Source organism: Fundulus heteroclitus, chromosome 1 (assembly GCF_011125445.2).
Source record: "Fundulus heteroclitus isolate FHET01 chromosome 1, MU-UCD_Fhet_4.1, whole genome shotgun sequence".
NCBI classification, from domain to species: Eukaryota; Metazoa; Chordata; class Actinopteri; order Cyprinodontiformes; family Fundulidae; genus Fundulus; species Fundulus heteroclitus.
The window spans coordinates 43,818,222-43,832,054 of record NC_046361.1 but is presented as its reverse complement, the minus strand read 5'-3'; the positions used below and the strand labels follow the sequence as shown (position 1 = coordinate 43,832,054).

Here is a 13,833-nt window from a genome sequence, read left to right as displayed (position 1 = left end):
GTGGTACACACTGGTACTTCTGTAGTACTACGCTGAGGCTCCGCCCTGAACACGTCTGTCATGTCTTCTCCAGGAGGAGGTTCTGCTTTGGCAAAGGGAGGAGAACCCTCTGGGAGTGAGGCTGTGGTCACATGACACCGTACATCTGGGGGGGGCTAACAGGTGTGACTTATTATACAGGTAATGCTCATGATGATTGAGGATCAGGGGTCTGTGAAGAACGCTGAAATTCATCTTAGAACTGCATCTGATGTTCCTTCATTAATGAAACACGGTGGTACCACAGCGGCAGTGACTCCAGCACATCCACTCAAATCAGCCTCAGGGGAACACAGGTGTGCTAAACAATACAGGTGTGGAACTTTCCAGGTGGGTGTGGAACTGTACAGGTGGGTGTGGGTGTGGAACAGTACAGGTGAGTGTGGAACAGTACAGGTGTGGAACGGTACAAGTGGGTGTGGGTGTGGACCGGTACAGGTGTGGAACGGTACAGGTGTGGAACAGTACAGGTGTGGAACGGTACAGGTGTGGAACGGTACAGGTGGGTGTGGAACAGTACAGGTGGGTGTGGGTGTGGAACAGTACAGGTGAGTGTGGAACAGTACAGGTGTGGAACGGTACAAGTGGGTGTGGGTGTGGACCGGTACAGGTGTGGAACGGTACAGGTGGTACACTGGTTCTTATCAATAGAACCGATGTCCTGCAATAAAAAGTAGAATTTGAATTATAAACATTTGTATAAAATCAGATGACAGCAGATTAGTAGAAAACGAGATTAATAAGAAAGTCCAACAAGGTTGTGACATCATCGTCTGATTGTCGCTCTGATCATTTTTGGGGTTCTTTTATTCTCAAGATCTTTAAAAGATTCAAACTGAAACTCCTTATTGCTTCAGACTAAACCTGGATCTTTATTATGACCTGAAGTTGGACCTGGATCCAGAACCGGGGTCCGGATAAAGATGAAGTCTGGATCTGGACCTAGATCAAGGACAGCATGACCTCTGGGCTCCACAGGAGAACAGGTTCTCTGTTGCCATTCCTAAGTTGCTGTAGATGTGGATCATCTGAGTGCAGGACGGATCTTAGTCCAGGACCCGGTTTCCAGGGCCCGCGGGTTCTGAGTCCAAACTGCAAGGTTACCTGATGCTTCAGGTCTGGACTCACCTGAGGTTTGACAGGTAGGTCACCTGACCTGATCAGGGCTGGTGATGTCAGCTGGTGATGTCAGTGAGCTAAGCTCTGATGGGAAGGATCAGTCTTTGGAGGAGAGTTCCTCCCCTGCTGGCTGAGTCTGATTGTCTGAGCAGGTTCTGAGGACCAGGACCTGATTGGTGCCGTAGACCCACAGTCCAGCTGTGGCCATACAACATCTGGTTAACAGGCACCTCTTCAGACCAGGAACCTTTCAGAAATGTGGAAACCTTTGAGGAAGAAGGTCTGAAGACTTCTGGGACGTCTGAAGGTTCTGGTCGCATACCTGATGGACCTTTGAAAGGTGTAGGACTCTCCTGGGCGCATGGTTCCTCTGCTCCCAGTTGGAGGCTGTTCTGTGCTCAACCTGCGGCGCTCGGCTGGCTTCAGGTAGGTTGTTCTGGTTCTGTTTGATGCTGGACAGGTTTTCACTTCTTCTCCCAGGAACCGGTCTCTGTGAATGAACCGGTCTGTAAGGTGCTTGGGGAGACTGGGATGGTCTCATGGCTGTTCCTGATTGGTCAGGTATCATCAGACCGTTGATCTGCTGGAGGTCAGCTGGTCTGTGACCTGCGAGGTGGACGGGTTCAGCTGGATCCCAGGTTCCGGGACAGAACCCTGAGCCCAGACAGCCAGCCTGGGAAAGGTGTGAGCCGCTTCTTCTCATTGGTTGGTGATCAGACCAGAGTCCCAGGGGACGGCTGGTCCACCATGTCTCTGAGGGAGACTTCCTGTTTTTGGGAGGGAAAGGAGTCCAGGTAGAGCGAGCTGTCCACAGACCTGAAAGAGAGAGAGATATATTTTTTTATTTCATTCTCACGACTCTGTGAAAACGGCTTTGTTTGTGAAATGTGAATTGAGTTTAAAACACCCGGGTCCTTTGCAAAGGCGAACAGGTGAGCTGAAGGCAGAACTCTAGCTTTAACAGGTGAGAATCTTCCCAGGAAGAAATCTGATGAAGAACTTCCCCTTTCTCCTTGTCTTCAGAGGATTTATTCTGATTATGCCCATACAGCAGGTGAGATCTGATGACCGTAAATGCTACTCACTACCCCTTTAAAACGGAGGCTGCATTCAAAAACGTCTAATTGGTGAGAACGCTTCACCCAAAGCGGAGGTGAGTCAGCGGTCGCCATGATAAGAGCTGTCTGAAAAGTGCCGTTAGTGAGGAAGGAGGTGGGAAAAGGAGACTTATAGGAGCCTGGATCCTTCCTCTCATAGCTCCTTTAGCCTAGGAACCCCACAACGTCCCTCACAAGCGCTAAGAACCTTTCAGGAATCCCACAATCCTTAGCGTGCCATGACGTATCAGCCCAGCTCACAGAAACCAACTAACACCTCCACAGAGCAGAGAGCGTCTCTGTAGCTCATGTCCAGAAGGCTGTAGGATCTGACTCCATCCTCCATGTTTCTGACTCCACCCTCCATGTCTCTGACTCCATCCTCAACATCTCTGACTCCATCCTCCATGTCTCTGACTCCATCCTCAACATCTCTGACTCCATCCTCCATGTCTCTGACTCCATCCTCCATGTCTCTGACTCCATCCTCAACATCTCTGACTCCATCCTCCATGTCTCTGACTCCATCCTCCATGTCTCTGACTCCATCCTCAACATCTCTGACTCCATCCTCCATGTCTCTGACTCCATCCTCAACATCTCTGACTCCATCCTCCATGTTTCTGACTCCATCCTCCATGTTTCTGACTCCATCCTCAACATCTCTGACTCCATCCTCCATGTCTCTGACTCCATCCTCCATGTTTCTGACTCCATCCTCAACATCTCTGACTCCATCCTCCATGTCTCTGACTCCATCCTCCATGTCTCTGACTCCATCCTCCATGTCTCTGACTCCATCCTCCATCTTTCTGACTCCGTCCTCCATGTCTCTGACTCCATCCTCCATGTTTCTGACTCCATCCTCCATGTCTCTGACTCCATCCTCAACATCTCTGACTCCATCCTCCATGTTTCTGACTCCATCCTCCATGTCTCTGACTCCATCCTCAACATCTCTGACTCCATCCTCCATGTTTCTGACTCCATCCTCCATGTTTCTGACTCCATCCTCAACATCTCTGACTCCATCCTCCATGTCTCTGACTCCGTCCTCCATGTCTCTGACTCCATCCTCCATCTTTCTGACTCCATCCTCCATCTTTCTGACTCCATCCTCCATGTTTCTGACTCCATCCTCCATGTCTCTGACTCCATCCTCCATCTTTCTGACTCCATCCTCCATCTTTCTGACTCCATCCTCCATGTCTCTGACTCCATCCTCCATCTTTCTGACTCCATCCTCCATCTTTCTGACTCCATCCTCCATGATTCTGACTCCATCCTCCATGATTCTGACTCCATCCTCCATGTTTCTGACTCCATCCTCCATGTCTCTGACTCCATCCTCCATGTCTCTGACTCCATCCTCCATCTTTCTGACTCCATCCTCCATGTCTCTGACTCCATCCTCCATGTCTCTGACTCCATCCTCCATGTCTCTGACTCCATCCTCCATGTCTCTGACTCCATCCTCCATGTTTCTGACTCCATCCTCCATGTCTCTGACTCCATCCTCCATCTTTCTGACTCCATCCTCCATGTTTCTGACTCCATCCTCCATGTCTCTGACTCCATCCTCCATGTCTCTGACTCCATCCTCCATCTTTCTGACTCCATCCTCCATCTTTCTGACTCCATCCTCCATGTCTCTGACTCCATCCTCCATCTTTCTGACTCCATCCTCCATCTTTCTGACTCCATCCTCCATGATTCTGACTCCATCCTCCATGTTTCTGACTCCATCCTCCATGTCTCTGACTCCATCCTCCATGTCTCTGACTCCATCCTCCATCTTTCTGACTCCATCCTCCATGTCTCTGACTCCATCCTCCATGTCTCTGACTCCATCCTCCATGTCTCTGACTCCATCCTCCATCTTTCTGACTCCATCCTCCATGTCTCTGACTCCATCCTCCATGTCTCTGACTCCATCCTCCATGTCTCTGACTCCATCCTCCATCTTTCTGACTCCATCCTCCATGTCTCTGACTCCATCCTCCATGTTTCCGTCACTAATGATGTCAGAGTTAAAGTCTGGAATCAGCTCAGCAGCTGAAGCTCCTTTCCTCCCTGATGGAGTTCTGCTGACCCAGGAAAGGTCAGGGAGCAGGAAGTAGGAGCTAGGAGCTAGGAGATAGGAGCTAGGAGGTAGGAGCTAGGAGCTGTAATTGGATGTTTTGGATGCAGCCATGGACATGTTCCTAAATATCTTGTCATAGAAAGCAAGGCATCTTGGGAGATGTAGTTGTGGAAGGACTCTTACCTCCCGTGCAGTGGGTGTCCGTGGAAAGTGGCGGAGTGCGGCAGCGTCTGTTTGTGATGCGGTACAGCATAATGATGACTCTGATAGGTCGACTGCTGCAGCACTCCGTGAGTCGTGCGTCTTCGCTGCAGGGCGTCACAGCCTTCAGCCGGACCTTTGAGCCCGTCACTTGGCTTAGTGTCAGCACCTGCCGAGACCTTTCCACAGGCCTGGTTCTGTTGGGAGGATCCTAAGGTGTTCCTCAGGTACCAATCTCTCAGGCCTGTGAAGCACAAAGCAGATGGAGTCTCGTTAAGCCAGTATTATCCACCAGGTGGCGACACTTCTCTTACGTCTAATTTATTAACTGGGTTTTAAACAGCAGCTGGTGCTGGTTGATGCTCTTTATGGTCTTGAACCGCTGAGCTCTGACCCGTCTTCAGAAACTCTGAGGTCCAAACAGCTTCAGTGAGGACTTCTAAACGCAGCTGGGAGACGAAGCTCAGAGATTCAGCTGAAAACAGCGACTGTGAACGCAGCTCTGTTCAGTGAAACCACCTATATTAGTTTTTTTCATTTAGAGAGTTTATTTCAAACATGTAAAGAACAGAAAATCAACTAAATGAATTCTTTAAAGAAAATCCAAACAGGTCTATTCATTCACATATTTGGAAGGGAGCGGGACGAAGTACAACTTCTTTACTTATTTATAATACGAGAGGAGAACGTTAGTATAAATGAGTCAACTCCCTCAAATTATTCAAATTTCCACATTCCCAGATCTGTGGGAAGAGGAGGAGGAGTGGCTGAAGCACAATGTTAGGAAATTGGAGAGAAAATGGCGCTCTACACACCAAGAGGAATCCTACTTAATCTGGAGGGACAGTATATTGTTGTATAACAAGACCCTTCGCAGAGTTAGAGCAGCATATTTTTCATCATTAATTGAGGAGAATAAAAATAATCCTAGATTTCTCTTTAGTACAGTTGCCAAACTTACCCAGAGTCACAGCTCTGTTGATCCATCCATTCCCTTAGCTCTTAGCAGTAATGATTTTATGGGATTTTTCATAAATAAGATTGATTTCATTAAAAATAAAATAATTGGCATCCTCCCAAACATGATTACCTCATCCTCAGTAAGTGAGGCAGCATTGGAGGAATCTTTAGAACCTGCGCAGTGTCTGAACTGATTAAAAGCAGTAGAGCTTTCTGAGCTATCTAAAATTTTAGCTTCATCTAAACCTTCTACCTGTATGTTAGACCCAATCCCAACCAAGTTGTTTAAGGAGGTATTCCCTTTGATCAGTGGCACTATTTTAGACATGATTAATCTATCCTTAGTAAATGGATATGTACCACAGGTTTTGAAAGTAGCTGTTATTAAACCTTTACTTAAGAAACCTTCTCTTGATCAAGATGAGTTAGTAAACTACAGACCTATATCTAATCTTCTTTTCTTATCTAAAATTCTTGAGAAAGTAGTTGCTAATCAACTTTGTGAACATTTACAAAGTAATGACCTACTTGAGGAGTTTCAGTCAGGCTTCAGAGCTCATCATAGCACTGAAACAGCTCTGGTGAAGGTCACTAATGATATTCTCGTGGCCTCAGATAATGGACTTGTGTCTATACTTGTCCTGTTAGATCTCAGTGCTGCATTTGATACAGTTGATCACAATATTCTCCTACAAAGACTTGAGCATACTGTAGGGATTAAGGGAAAAGCATTAGGCTGGTTTAAATCTTATCTGTCAGACAGATTCCAGTTTGTACATGTTAATAATAAATCTTCCTCAAACTCTAGGGTCACTTGTGGAGTACCACAGGGTTCAGTCCTTGGACCAATTCTCTTTATTATAAATATGCTTCTGATTGGCAAAATTATCAGACAGCATGGGATTAATTTCCACTGTTATGCTGATGACACTCAGCTATATTTATCCATAAATCCTGATGAATCCAATCAGTTACTTCGACTGCAGTCATGTCTTGATGACATCAAAAGCTGGATGTCTTTAAATTTCCTGCATTTAAATTCTGACAAGACAGAAGTTGTAATCTTTGGGCCAGAGTCCTCAAAAAATAAAGTTCTTAACCAATCACTTAATCTGGATGGCATTATCTTGGCCTCTGGTAATAAAGTAAAAAATCTTGGTGTTGTTTTTGACCAAGACATGTCATTTAAATCCCATATTAAACAGGTTTCCAGAGTTTCCTTTTTTCACCTCAGGAATATCGCCAAAATTAGAAACATTCTGTCCAGGAGTGATGCTGAAAAACTAGTCCATGCATTTGTTACTTCAAGGCTGGACTATTGTAATTCTTTACTATCAGGAAGTCCACAAAATGCAGTTCAAAGCCTTCAGCTGATCCAAAATGCTGCAGCAAGAGTTCTGATGAAAATCAACCAGAGGGATCATATTTCTCCAATTTTAGCTTCCCTTCATCGGCTTCCTGTTAAATCAAGAATAGAATTTAAAATTCTCCTTCTAATGTATAAAGCCCTTAATAATCAAGCTCCACCATATATCAGAGCTCTGATTACCCCGTATGTTCCTAACAGAGCACTTCGCTCTCAGACTGCAGGTCTGCTGGTGGTTCCTAGAGTCTCTAAAAGTAGAATGGGAGGCAGATCCTTTAGCTATCAGGCTCCTCTCCTGTGGAACCAACTCCCAGTTTTGGTCCGTGAGGCAGACACCCCGTCTACTTTTAAGACTAATCTTAAAACTTTCCTTTGTGACAAAGCTTCTAGTCAGAGTGGCTCATGTTACCCTGAGCTACCTCTATAGTTATGCTGCTATAGGCTTAGGCTGCTGGAGGACATCAGGGTCTATTTCTCTCACTCTGCTGAGTTAGGTACACCTGGTCTGGTGTTCTGTTAGCTGTGACATCATCAGGGGAGGCAGATCATCCCCTATTACCATCTAACATAGAAAGTACTCCTGGGTCAATGTGAGCTTCTGAGCTTTCTGTGTCTCTGCTCTGTCTTCTCTAACATAGAAAGTACTCCTGGGTCAATGTGAGCTTCTGAGCTTTCTGTGTCTCTGCTCTGTCTTCTCTAAGCCCCAGTGGGTGGAGGCAGATGAGCATTCACACTGAGCCTGGTTCTGGTTCTGCTGGAGGTTCTCCTCCCTGTTAAAGGGGAGTTTTCCTCTCCACTGTCGCTTCATGCATGCTCAGAATGAGGGATTGCTGCAAAGCCATCAACAATGCAGACGACTGTCCACTGTGGCTCTACGCTCTTTCAGGAGTGAATGCTGCTTGTCAAAACTTTGATGCAATTAACTGGGTTCCCTTATATAGAAAATTCTGGTTCTGATGGTTCTTATGAAACAAAGCAGAACCAGAGACAGTAAGCTTGTGTTATGCCAGAGACAAGCAGAGGTTTTATTCTGGTTCCCTTGAATTGGACTGCTTGTTCTGGCTCTATTCAGACCAGTTTGTTCAGATTCTACTTCAGACAGACCTCCGTGGTTCTGGTCCAGTCTGGACAGTCGTCTGCATTGTTGATGGCTTTGCAGCAATCCCTCATACTGAGAATGCATGAAGCGACAGTGGAGAGGAAAACTCCCCTTTAACAGGGAGGAAAACCTCCAGCAGAACCAGAAACAGGCTCATCTGCCTCGACCCACTGTAATCAGACCTATCTGCTCTGATCATGGGCCGGCCATACCTGTGTTCTGGTTCTGGTCCGCTAACAGGCCTCTGTTTTGATTGCGGTCCCTTACCTTCCAGGGCCAGGGCCTTGTGGAGGCTCCTGGTGGCCTCCTCCAGCTGGGAGTCCTGTGTGGGGGGCAGCTGAGGCGGGCGTGGGGGCAGCAGATGTGGGTGTGGGTCTGGCTGAATGGTGGGCGGAGCCTGAAGGTTGACATCAGCCTGGTTCTGTTGCACCGGCAGGAATGGGCCACAGGACTTTGTGCGAGTGACAGTAACTCTGCGCTGGTCGCCGTGGTGACTGCGGTAGGTGGGCGGGGCTCCGTGGGGCGGCTGGGCGGAGCAGCCGTTATGAAGCGGCTGTTGCTGCGACGTGTTCGGCGGTCTGCTGGGCTGAGATTGCTGGCGCTGCAGCTGGCGCTGCTTTTCCCACACGTAGTCCAACAGAACCTCGCTGTATCCGCCTCCTCTCCCTCCTCCTTGCCCCGCCGCCCTGCCGCCCCCCTCTGAGGCTCCAGGGTTGGTTCTGGTCCGTCTGTCTGCCAGTGTCTCGGCGCTCCAGAACAATCCGGCGGCGTTCGTTCCCCGGGACACTGTCGCGCCGTTGACCCACACTGCCCCCTGCTGGACCCCGACATTCTCCCCCGAGGGAGGGACGTCTGAGCCGTTACTTTGGCGGGACGTCTTGCATCCTCCCTCCCGTCCGGCATCAGAAGAGGAGGAGGAGTCCTGAGAGCGGGGGGGCGGGGGAGGAGGGTGGGAGGGAGGGAGAGGGGGGGGCTTGCTGGTCTCTCGGAGCTCAGGCCTAAAAGGTTCAGAGAACAAGTGGTGAGAAACGGCCTGTTCTGGCTGTTCCTTTCAGAACCGCCGGAGCGGGTCCAACATACCTGCTGAGCACAGAGTTCTTCTTGGTTTTGTTCTGGTTGAAGACCTCCACAGGAGATCCAGCAGAAACCAGTAGGGGGCGACACTGAGACACACCGTTGTCTACGACATAGAAAGAGATGTTCTACATCAGCAAGATTTCACATTAGACAATCTGAGCTGTTCTGCAGTGGAGGAGCAACATTTGGTGGACAGGTGAGCAACAGAACATTTGGTGGACAGGTGAGCAACAGAACATTTGGTGGACAGGTGAGCAACAGAACATTTGATGGACAGGTGAGCAACAGAACATTTGGTGGACAGGTGAGCAACAGAACATTTGGTGGACAGGTGAGCAACAGAACATTTGGTGGACAGGTGAGCAACAGAACATTTGGTGGACAGGTGAGAAACAGAATATTTGGTGGACAGGTGAGAAACAGAATATTTGGTGGACAGGTGAGAAACAGAACATTTGGTGGACAGGTGAGCAACAACACATTTGGTGGACAGGTGAGAAACAGAACAATTGGTGGACAGGTGAGAAACAGAACAATTTGTGTACAGGTGAGAAACAGAACATTTGGTGGACAGGTGAGAAACAGAATATTTGGTGGACAGGTGAGAAACAGAACAATTTGTGGACAGGTGAGAAACAGAACATTTGGTGGACAGGTGAGAAACAGAACATTTGGTGGACAGGTGAGAAACAGAACATTTGGTGGACAGGTGAGAAACAGAATATTTGGTGGACAGGTGAGAAACAGAATATTTGGTAGACAGGTGAGCAACAGAACATTTGGTGGACAGGTGAGAAACAGAATATTTGGTGGACAGGTGAGAAACAGAACATTTGGTAGACAGGTGAGCAACAGAACATTTGGTGGACAGGTGAGAAACAGAACATTTGGTAGACAGGTGAGCAACAGAACATTTGGTGGACAGGTGAGAAACAGAACATTTGGTGGACAGGTGAGCAACAGAACATTTGATGGACAGGTGAGAAACAGAACATTTGGTGGACAGGTGAGCAACAGAACATTTGGTGGACAGGTGAGCAACAGAACATTTGGTGGACAGGTGAGAAACAGAATATTTGGTGGACAGGTGAGAAACAGAATATTTGGTGGACAGGTGAGAAACAGAACATTTGGTGGACAGGTGAGCAACAACACATTTGGTGGACAGGTGAGAAACAGAACAATTGGTGGACAGGTGAGAAACAGAACAATTGGTGGACAGGTGAGAAACAGAACAATTTGTGTACAGGTGAGAAACAGAACATTTGGTGGACAGGTGAGAAACAGAACATTTGGTGGACAGGTGAGCAACAGAATATTTGGTGGACAGGTGAGAAACAGAACAATTTGTGGACAGGTGAGAAACAGAACATTTGGTGGACAGGTGAGAAACAGAACATTTGGTGGACAGGTGAGAAACAGAATATTTGGTGGACAGGTGAGAAACAGAATATTTGGTAGACGGGTGAGCAACAGAACATTTGGTGGACAGGTGAGAAACAGAATATTTGGTGGACAGGTGAGAAACAGAATATTTGGTGGACAGGTGAGAAACAGAACATTTGGTGGACAGGTGAGCAACAACACATTTGGTGGACAGGTGAGAAACAGAACAATTGGTGGACAGGTGAGAAACAGAACAATTTGTGGACAGGTGAGAACAGAACATTTGGTGGACAGGTGAGCAACAGAATATTTGGTGGACAGGTGAGAAACAGAACATTTGGTGGACAGGTGAGCAACAGAATATTTGGTGGACAGGTGAGAAACAGAACAATTTGTGGACAGGTGAGAAACAGAACAATTGGTGGACAGGTGAGCAACAGAACATTTGATGGACAGGTGAGAAACAGAACATTTGGTGGACAGGTGAGAAACAGAACATTTGGTGGACAGGTGAGAAACAGAATATTTGGTGGACAGGTGAGAAACAGAATATTTGGTGGACAGGTGAGAAACAGAACATTTGGTGGACAGGTGAGCAACAACACATTTGATGGACAGGTGAGCAACAGAACATTTGGTGGACAGGTGAGAAACAATACATTTGGTGGACAGGTGAGAAACAGAACATTTGGTGGACAGGTGAGCAACAGAACATTTGGTGGACAGGTGAGAAAAAATATTTGGTGGACAGGTGAGAAACAGAACATTTGGTGGACAGGTGAGAAACAGAACATTTGGTGGACAGGTGAGAAACAGAACATTTGGTGGACAGGTGAGCAACAGAACATTTGGTGGACAGGTGAGAAACAGAACATTTGGTGGACAGGTGAGCAACAGAACATTTGGTGGACAGGTGAGAAACAATACATTTGATGGACAGGTGAGCAACAGAACATTTGGTGGACAGGTGAGAAACAATACATTTGGTGGACAGGTGAGAAACAGAACATTTGGTGGACAGGTGAGCAACAGAACATTTGGTGGACAGGTGAGAAAAAATATTTGGTGGACAGGTGAGAAACAGAACATTTGGTGGACAGGTGAGCAACAGAACATTTGGTGGACAGGTGAGCAACATAACATTTGGTGGACAGGTGAGCAACATAACATTTGGTGGAGAGGTGAGCAACAACACATTTGGTGGACAGGTGAGAAACAGAATATTTGATGGACAGGTGAGAAACAGAACATTTGGTGGACAGGTGAGCAACAGAACATTTGATGGACAGGTGAGCAACAGAACATTTGATGGACAGGTGAGAAACAGAACATTTGGTGGACAGGTGAGAAACAGAACATTTGGTGGACAGGTGAGCAACAGAATATTTGGTGGACAGGTGAGAAACAGAACAATTGGTGGACAGGTGAGCAACAGAACATTTGATGGACAGGTGAGAAACAGAACATTTGGTGGACAGGTGAGAAACAGAACATTTGGTGGACAGGTGAGAAACAGAATATTTGGTGGACAGGTGAGAAACAGAATATTTGGTGGACAGGTGAGAAACAGAACATTTGGTGGACAGGTGAGAAACAGAATATTTGGTGGACAGGTGAGAAACAGAACATTTGGTGGACAGGTGAGCAACAACACATTTGATGGACAGGTGAGCAACAGAACATTTGGTGGACAGGTGAGAAACAATACATTTGGTGGACAGGTGAGAAACAGAACATTTGGTGGACAGGTGAGCAACAGAACATTTGGTGGACAGGTGAGAAAAAATATTTGGTGGACAGGTGAGAAACAGAACATTTGGTGGACAGGTGAGAAACAGAACATTTGGTGGACAGGTGAGAAACAGAACATTTGGTGGACAGGTGAGAAACAGAACATTTGGTGGACAGGTGAGCAACAGAACATTTGGTGGACAGGTGAGAAACAGAACATTTGGTGGACAGGTGAGCAACAGAACATTTGGTGGACAGGTGAGAAAAAATATTTGGTGGACAGGTGAGAAACAGAACATTTGGTGGACAGGTGAGCAACAGAACATTTGGTGGACAGGTGAGCAACATAACATTTGGTGGACAGGTGAGCAACATAACATTTGGTGGAGAGGTGAGCAACAACACATTTGGTGGACAGGTGAGAAACAGAATATTTGATGGACAGGTGAGAAACAGAACATTTGGTGGACAGGTGAGCAACAGAACATTTGATGGACAGGTGAGCAACAGAACATTTGATGGACAGGTGAGAAACAGAACATTTGGTGGACAGGTGAGAAACAGAACATTTGGTGGACAGGTGAGAAACAGAATATTTGGTGGACAGGTGAGAAACAGAACATTTGGTGGACAGGTGAGCAACAACACATTTGATGGACAGGTGAGCAACAGAACATTTGGTGGACAGGTGAGAAACAATACATTTGGTGGACAGGTGAGAAACAGAACATTTGGTGGACAGGTGAGCAACAGAACATTTGGTGGACAGGTGAGAAAAAATATTTGGTGGACAGGTGAGAAACAGAACATTTGGTGGACAGGTGAGAAACAGAACACTTGGTGGACAGGTGAGAAACAGAACATTTGGTGGACAGGTGAGCAACAGAACATTTGGTGGACAGGTGAGAAACAGAACATTTGGTGGACAGGTGAGCAACAGAACATTTGGTGGACAGGTGAGAAAAAATATTTGGTGGACAGGTGAGAAACAGAATATTTGATGGACAGGTGAGAAACAGAACATTTGGTGGACAGGTGAGCAACAGAACATTTGATGGACAGGTGAGCAACAGAACATTTGATGGACAGGTGAGAAACAGAACATTTGGTGGACAGGTGAGAAACAGAACATTTGGTGGACAGGTGAGAAACAGAACATTTGGTGGACAGGTGAGCAACAGAATATTTGGTGGACAGGTGAGAAACAGAACATTTGGTGGACAGGTGAGCAACAGAATATTTGGTGGACAGGTGAGAAACAGAACATTTGGTGGACAGGTGAGCAACAGAATATTTGGTGGACAGGTGAGAAACAGAACATTTGGTGGACAGGTGAGCAACAGAATATTTGGTGGACAGGTGAGAAACAGAACAATTTGTGGACAGGTGAGAAACAGAATATTTGGTGGACAGGTGAGAAACAGAACATTTGGTGGACAGGTGAGCAACAACACATTTGATGGACAGGTGAGCAACAGAACATTTGGTGGACAGGTGAGAAACAATACATTTGGTGGACAGGTGAGAAACAGAACATTTGGTGGACAGGTGAGAAACAGAACATTTGGTGGACAGGTGAGAAACAGAACATTTGGTGGACAGGTGAGCAACAGAACATTTGGTGGACAGGTGAGAAACAGAACATTTGGTGGACAGGTGAGCAACAGAACATTTG

General features: G+C 46.9%; 1 protein-coding gene across 4 annotated transcripts in view; it reads right to left on the bottom strand.

Moving 5' to 3' along the window:
- Positions 1 to 1,857: 1,857 nt before the first annotated feature.
- The window catches only part of si:ch211-169p10.1 (FERM domain-containing protein 4B), a 29,014-nt gene continuing 17,038 nt past the window's right edge, over positions 1,858 to 13,833 (bottom strand). For all 4 annotated transcript variants that reach the window (XM_036143946.1, XM_036143952.1, XM_036143963.1 and 1 more), the window contains exons 8-11: positions 9,045 to 9,144; positions 8,232 to 8,962; positions 4,522 to 4,783; positions 1,858 to 1,974 (exon numbers count right to left, since the gene is read on the bottom strand). In XM_036143946.1, coding sequence (XP_035999839.1) covers positions 1,872 to 1,974; positions 4,522 to 4,783; positions 8,232 to 8,962; positions 9,045 to 9,144 — 1,196 coding nt within the window. In that variant the 3' untranslated portion in view covers positions 1,858 to 1,871. The remainder of the gene's footprint in view (positions 1,975 to 4,521; positions 4,784 to 8,231; positions 8,963 to 9,044; positions 9,145 to 13,833) is intronic.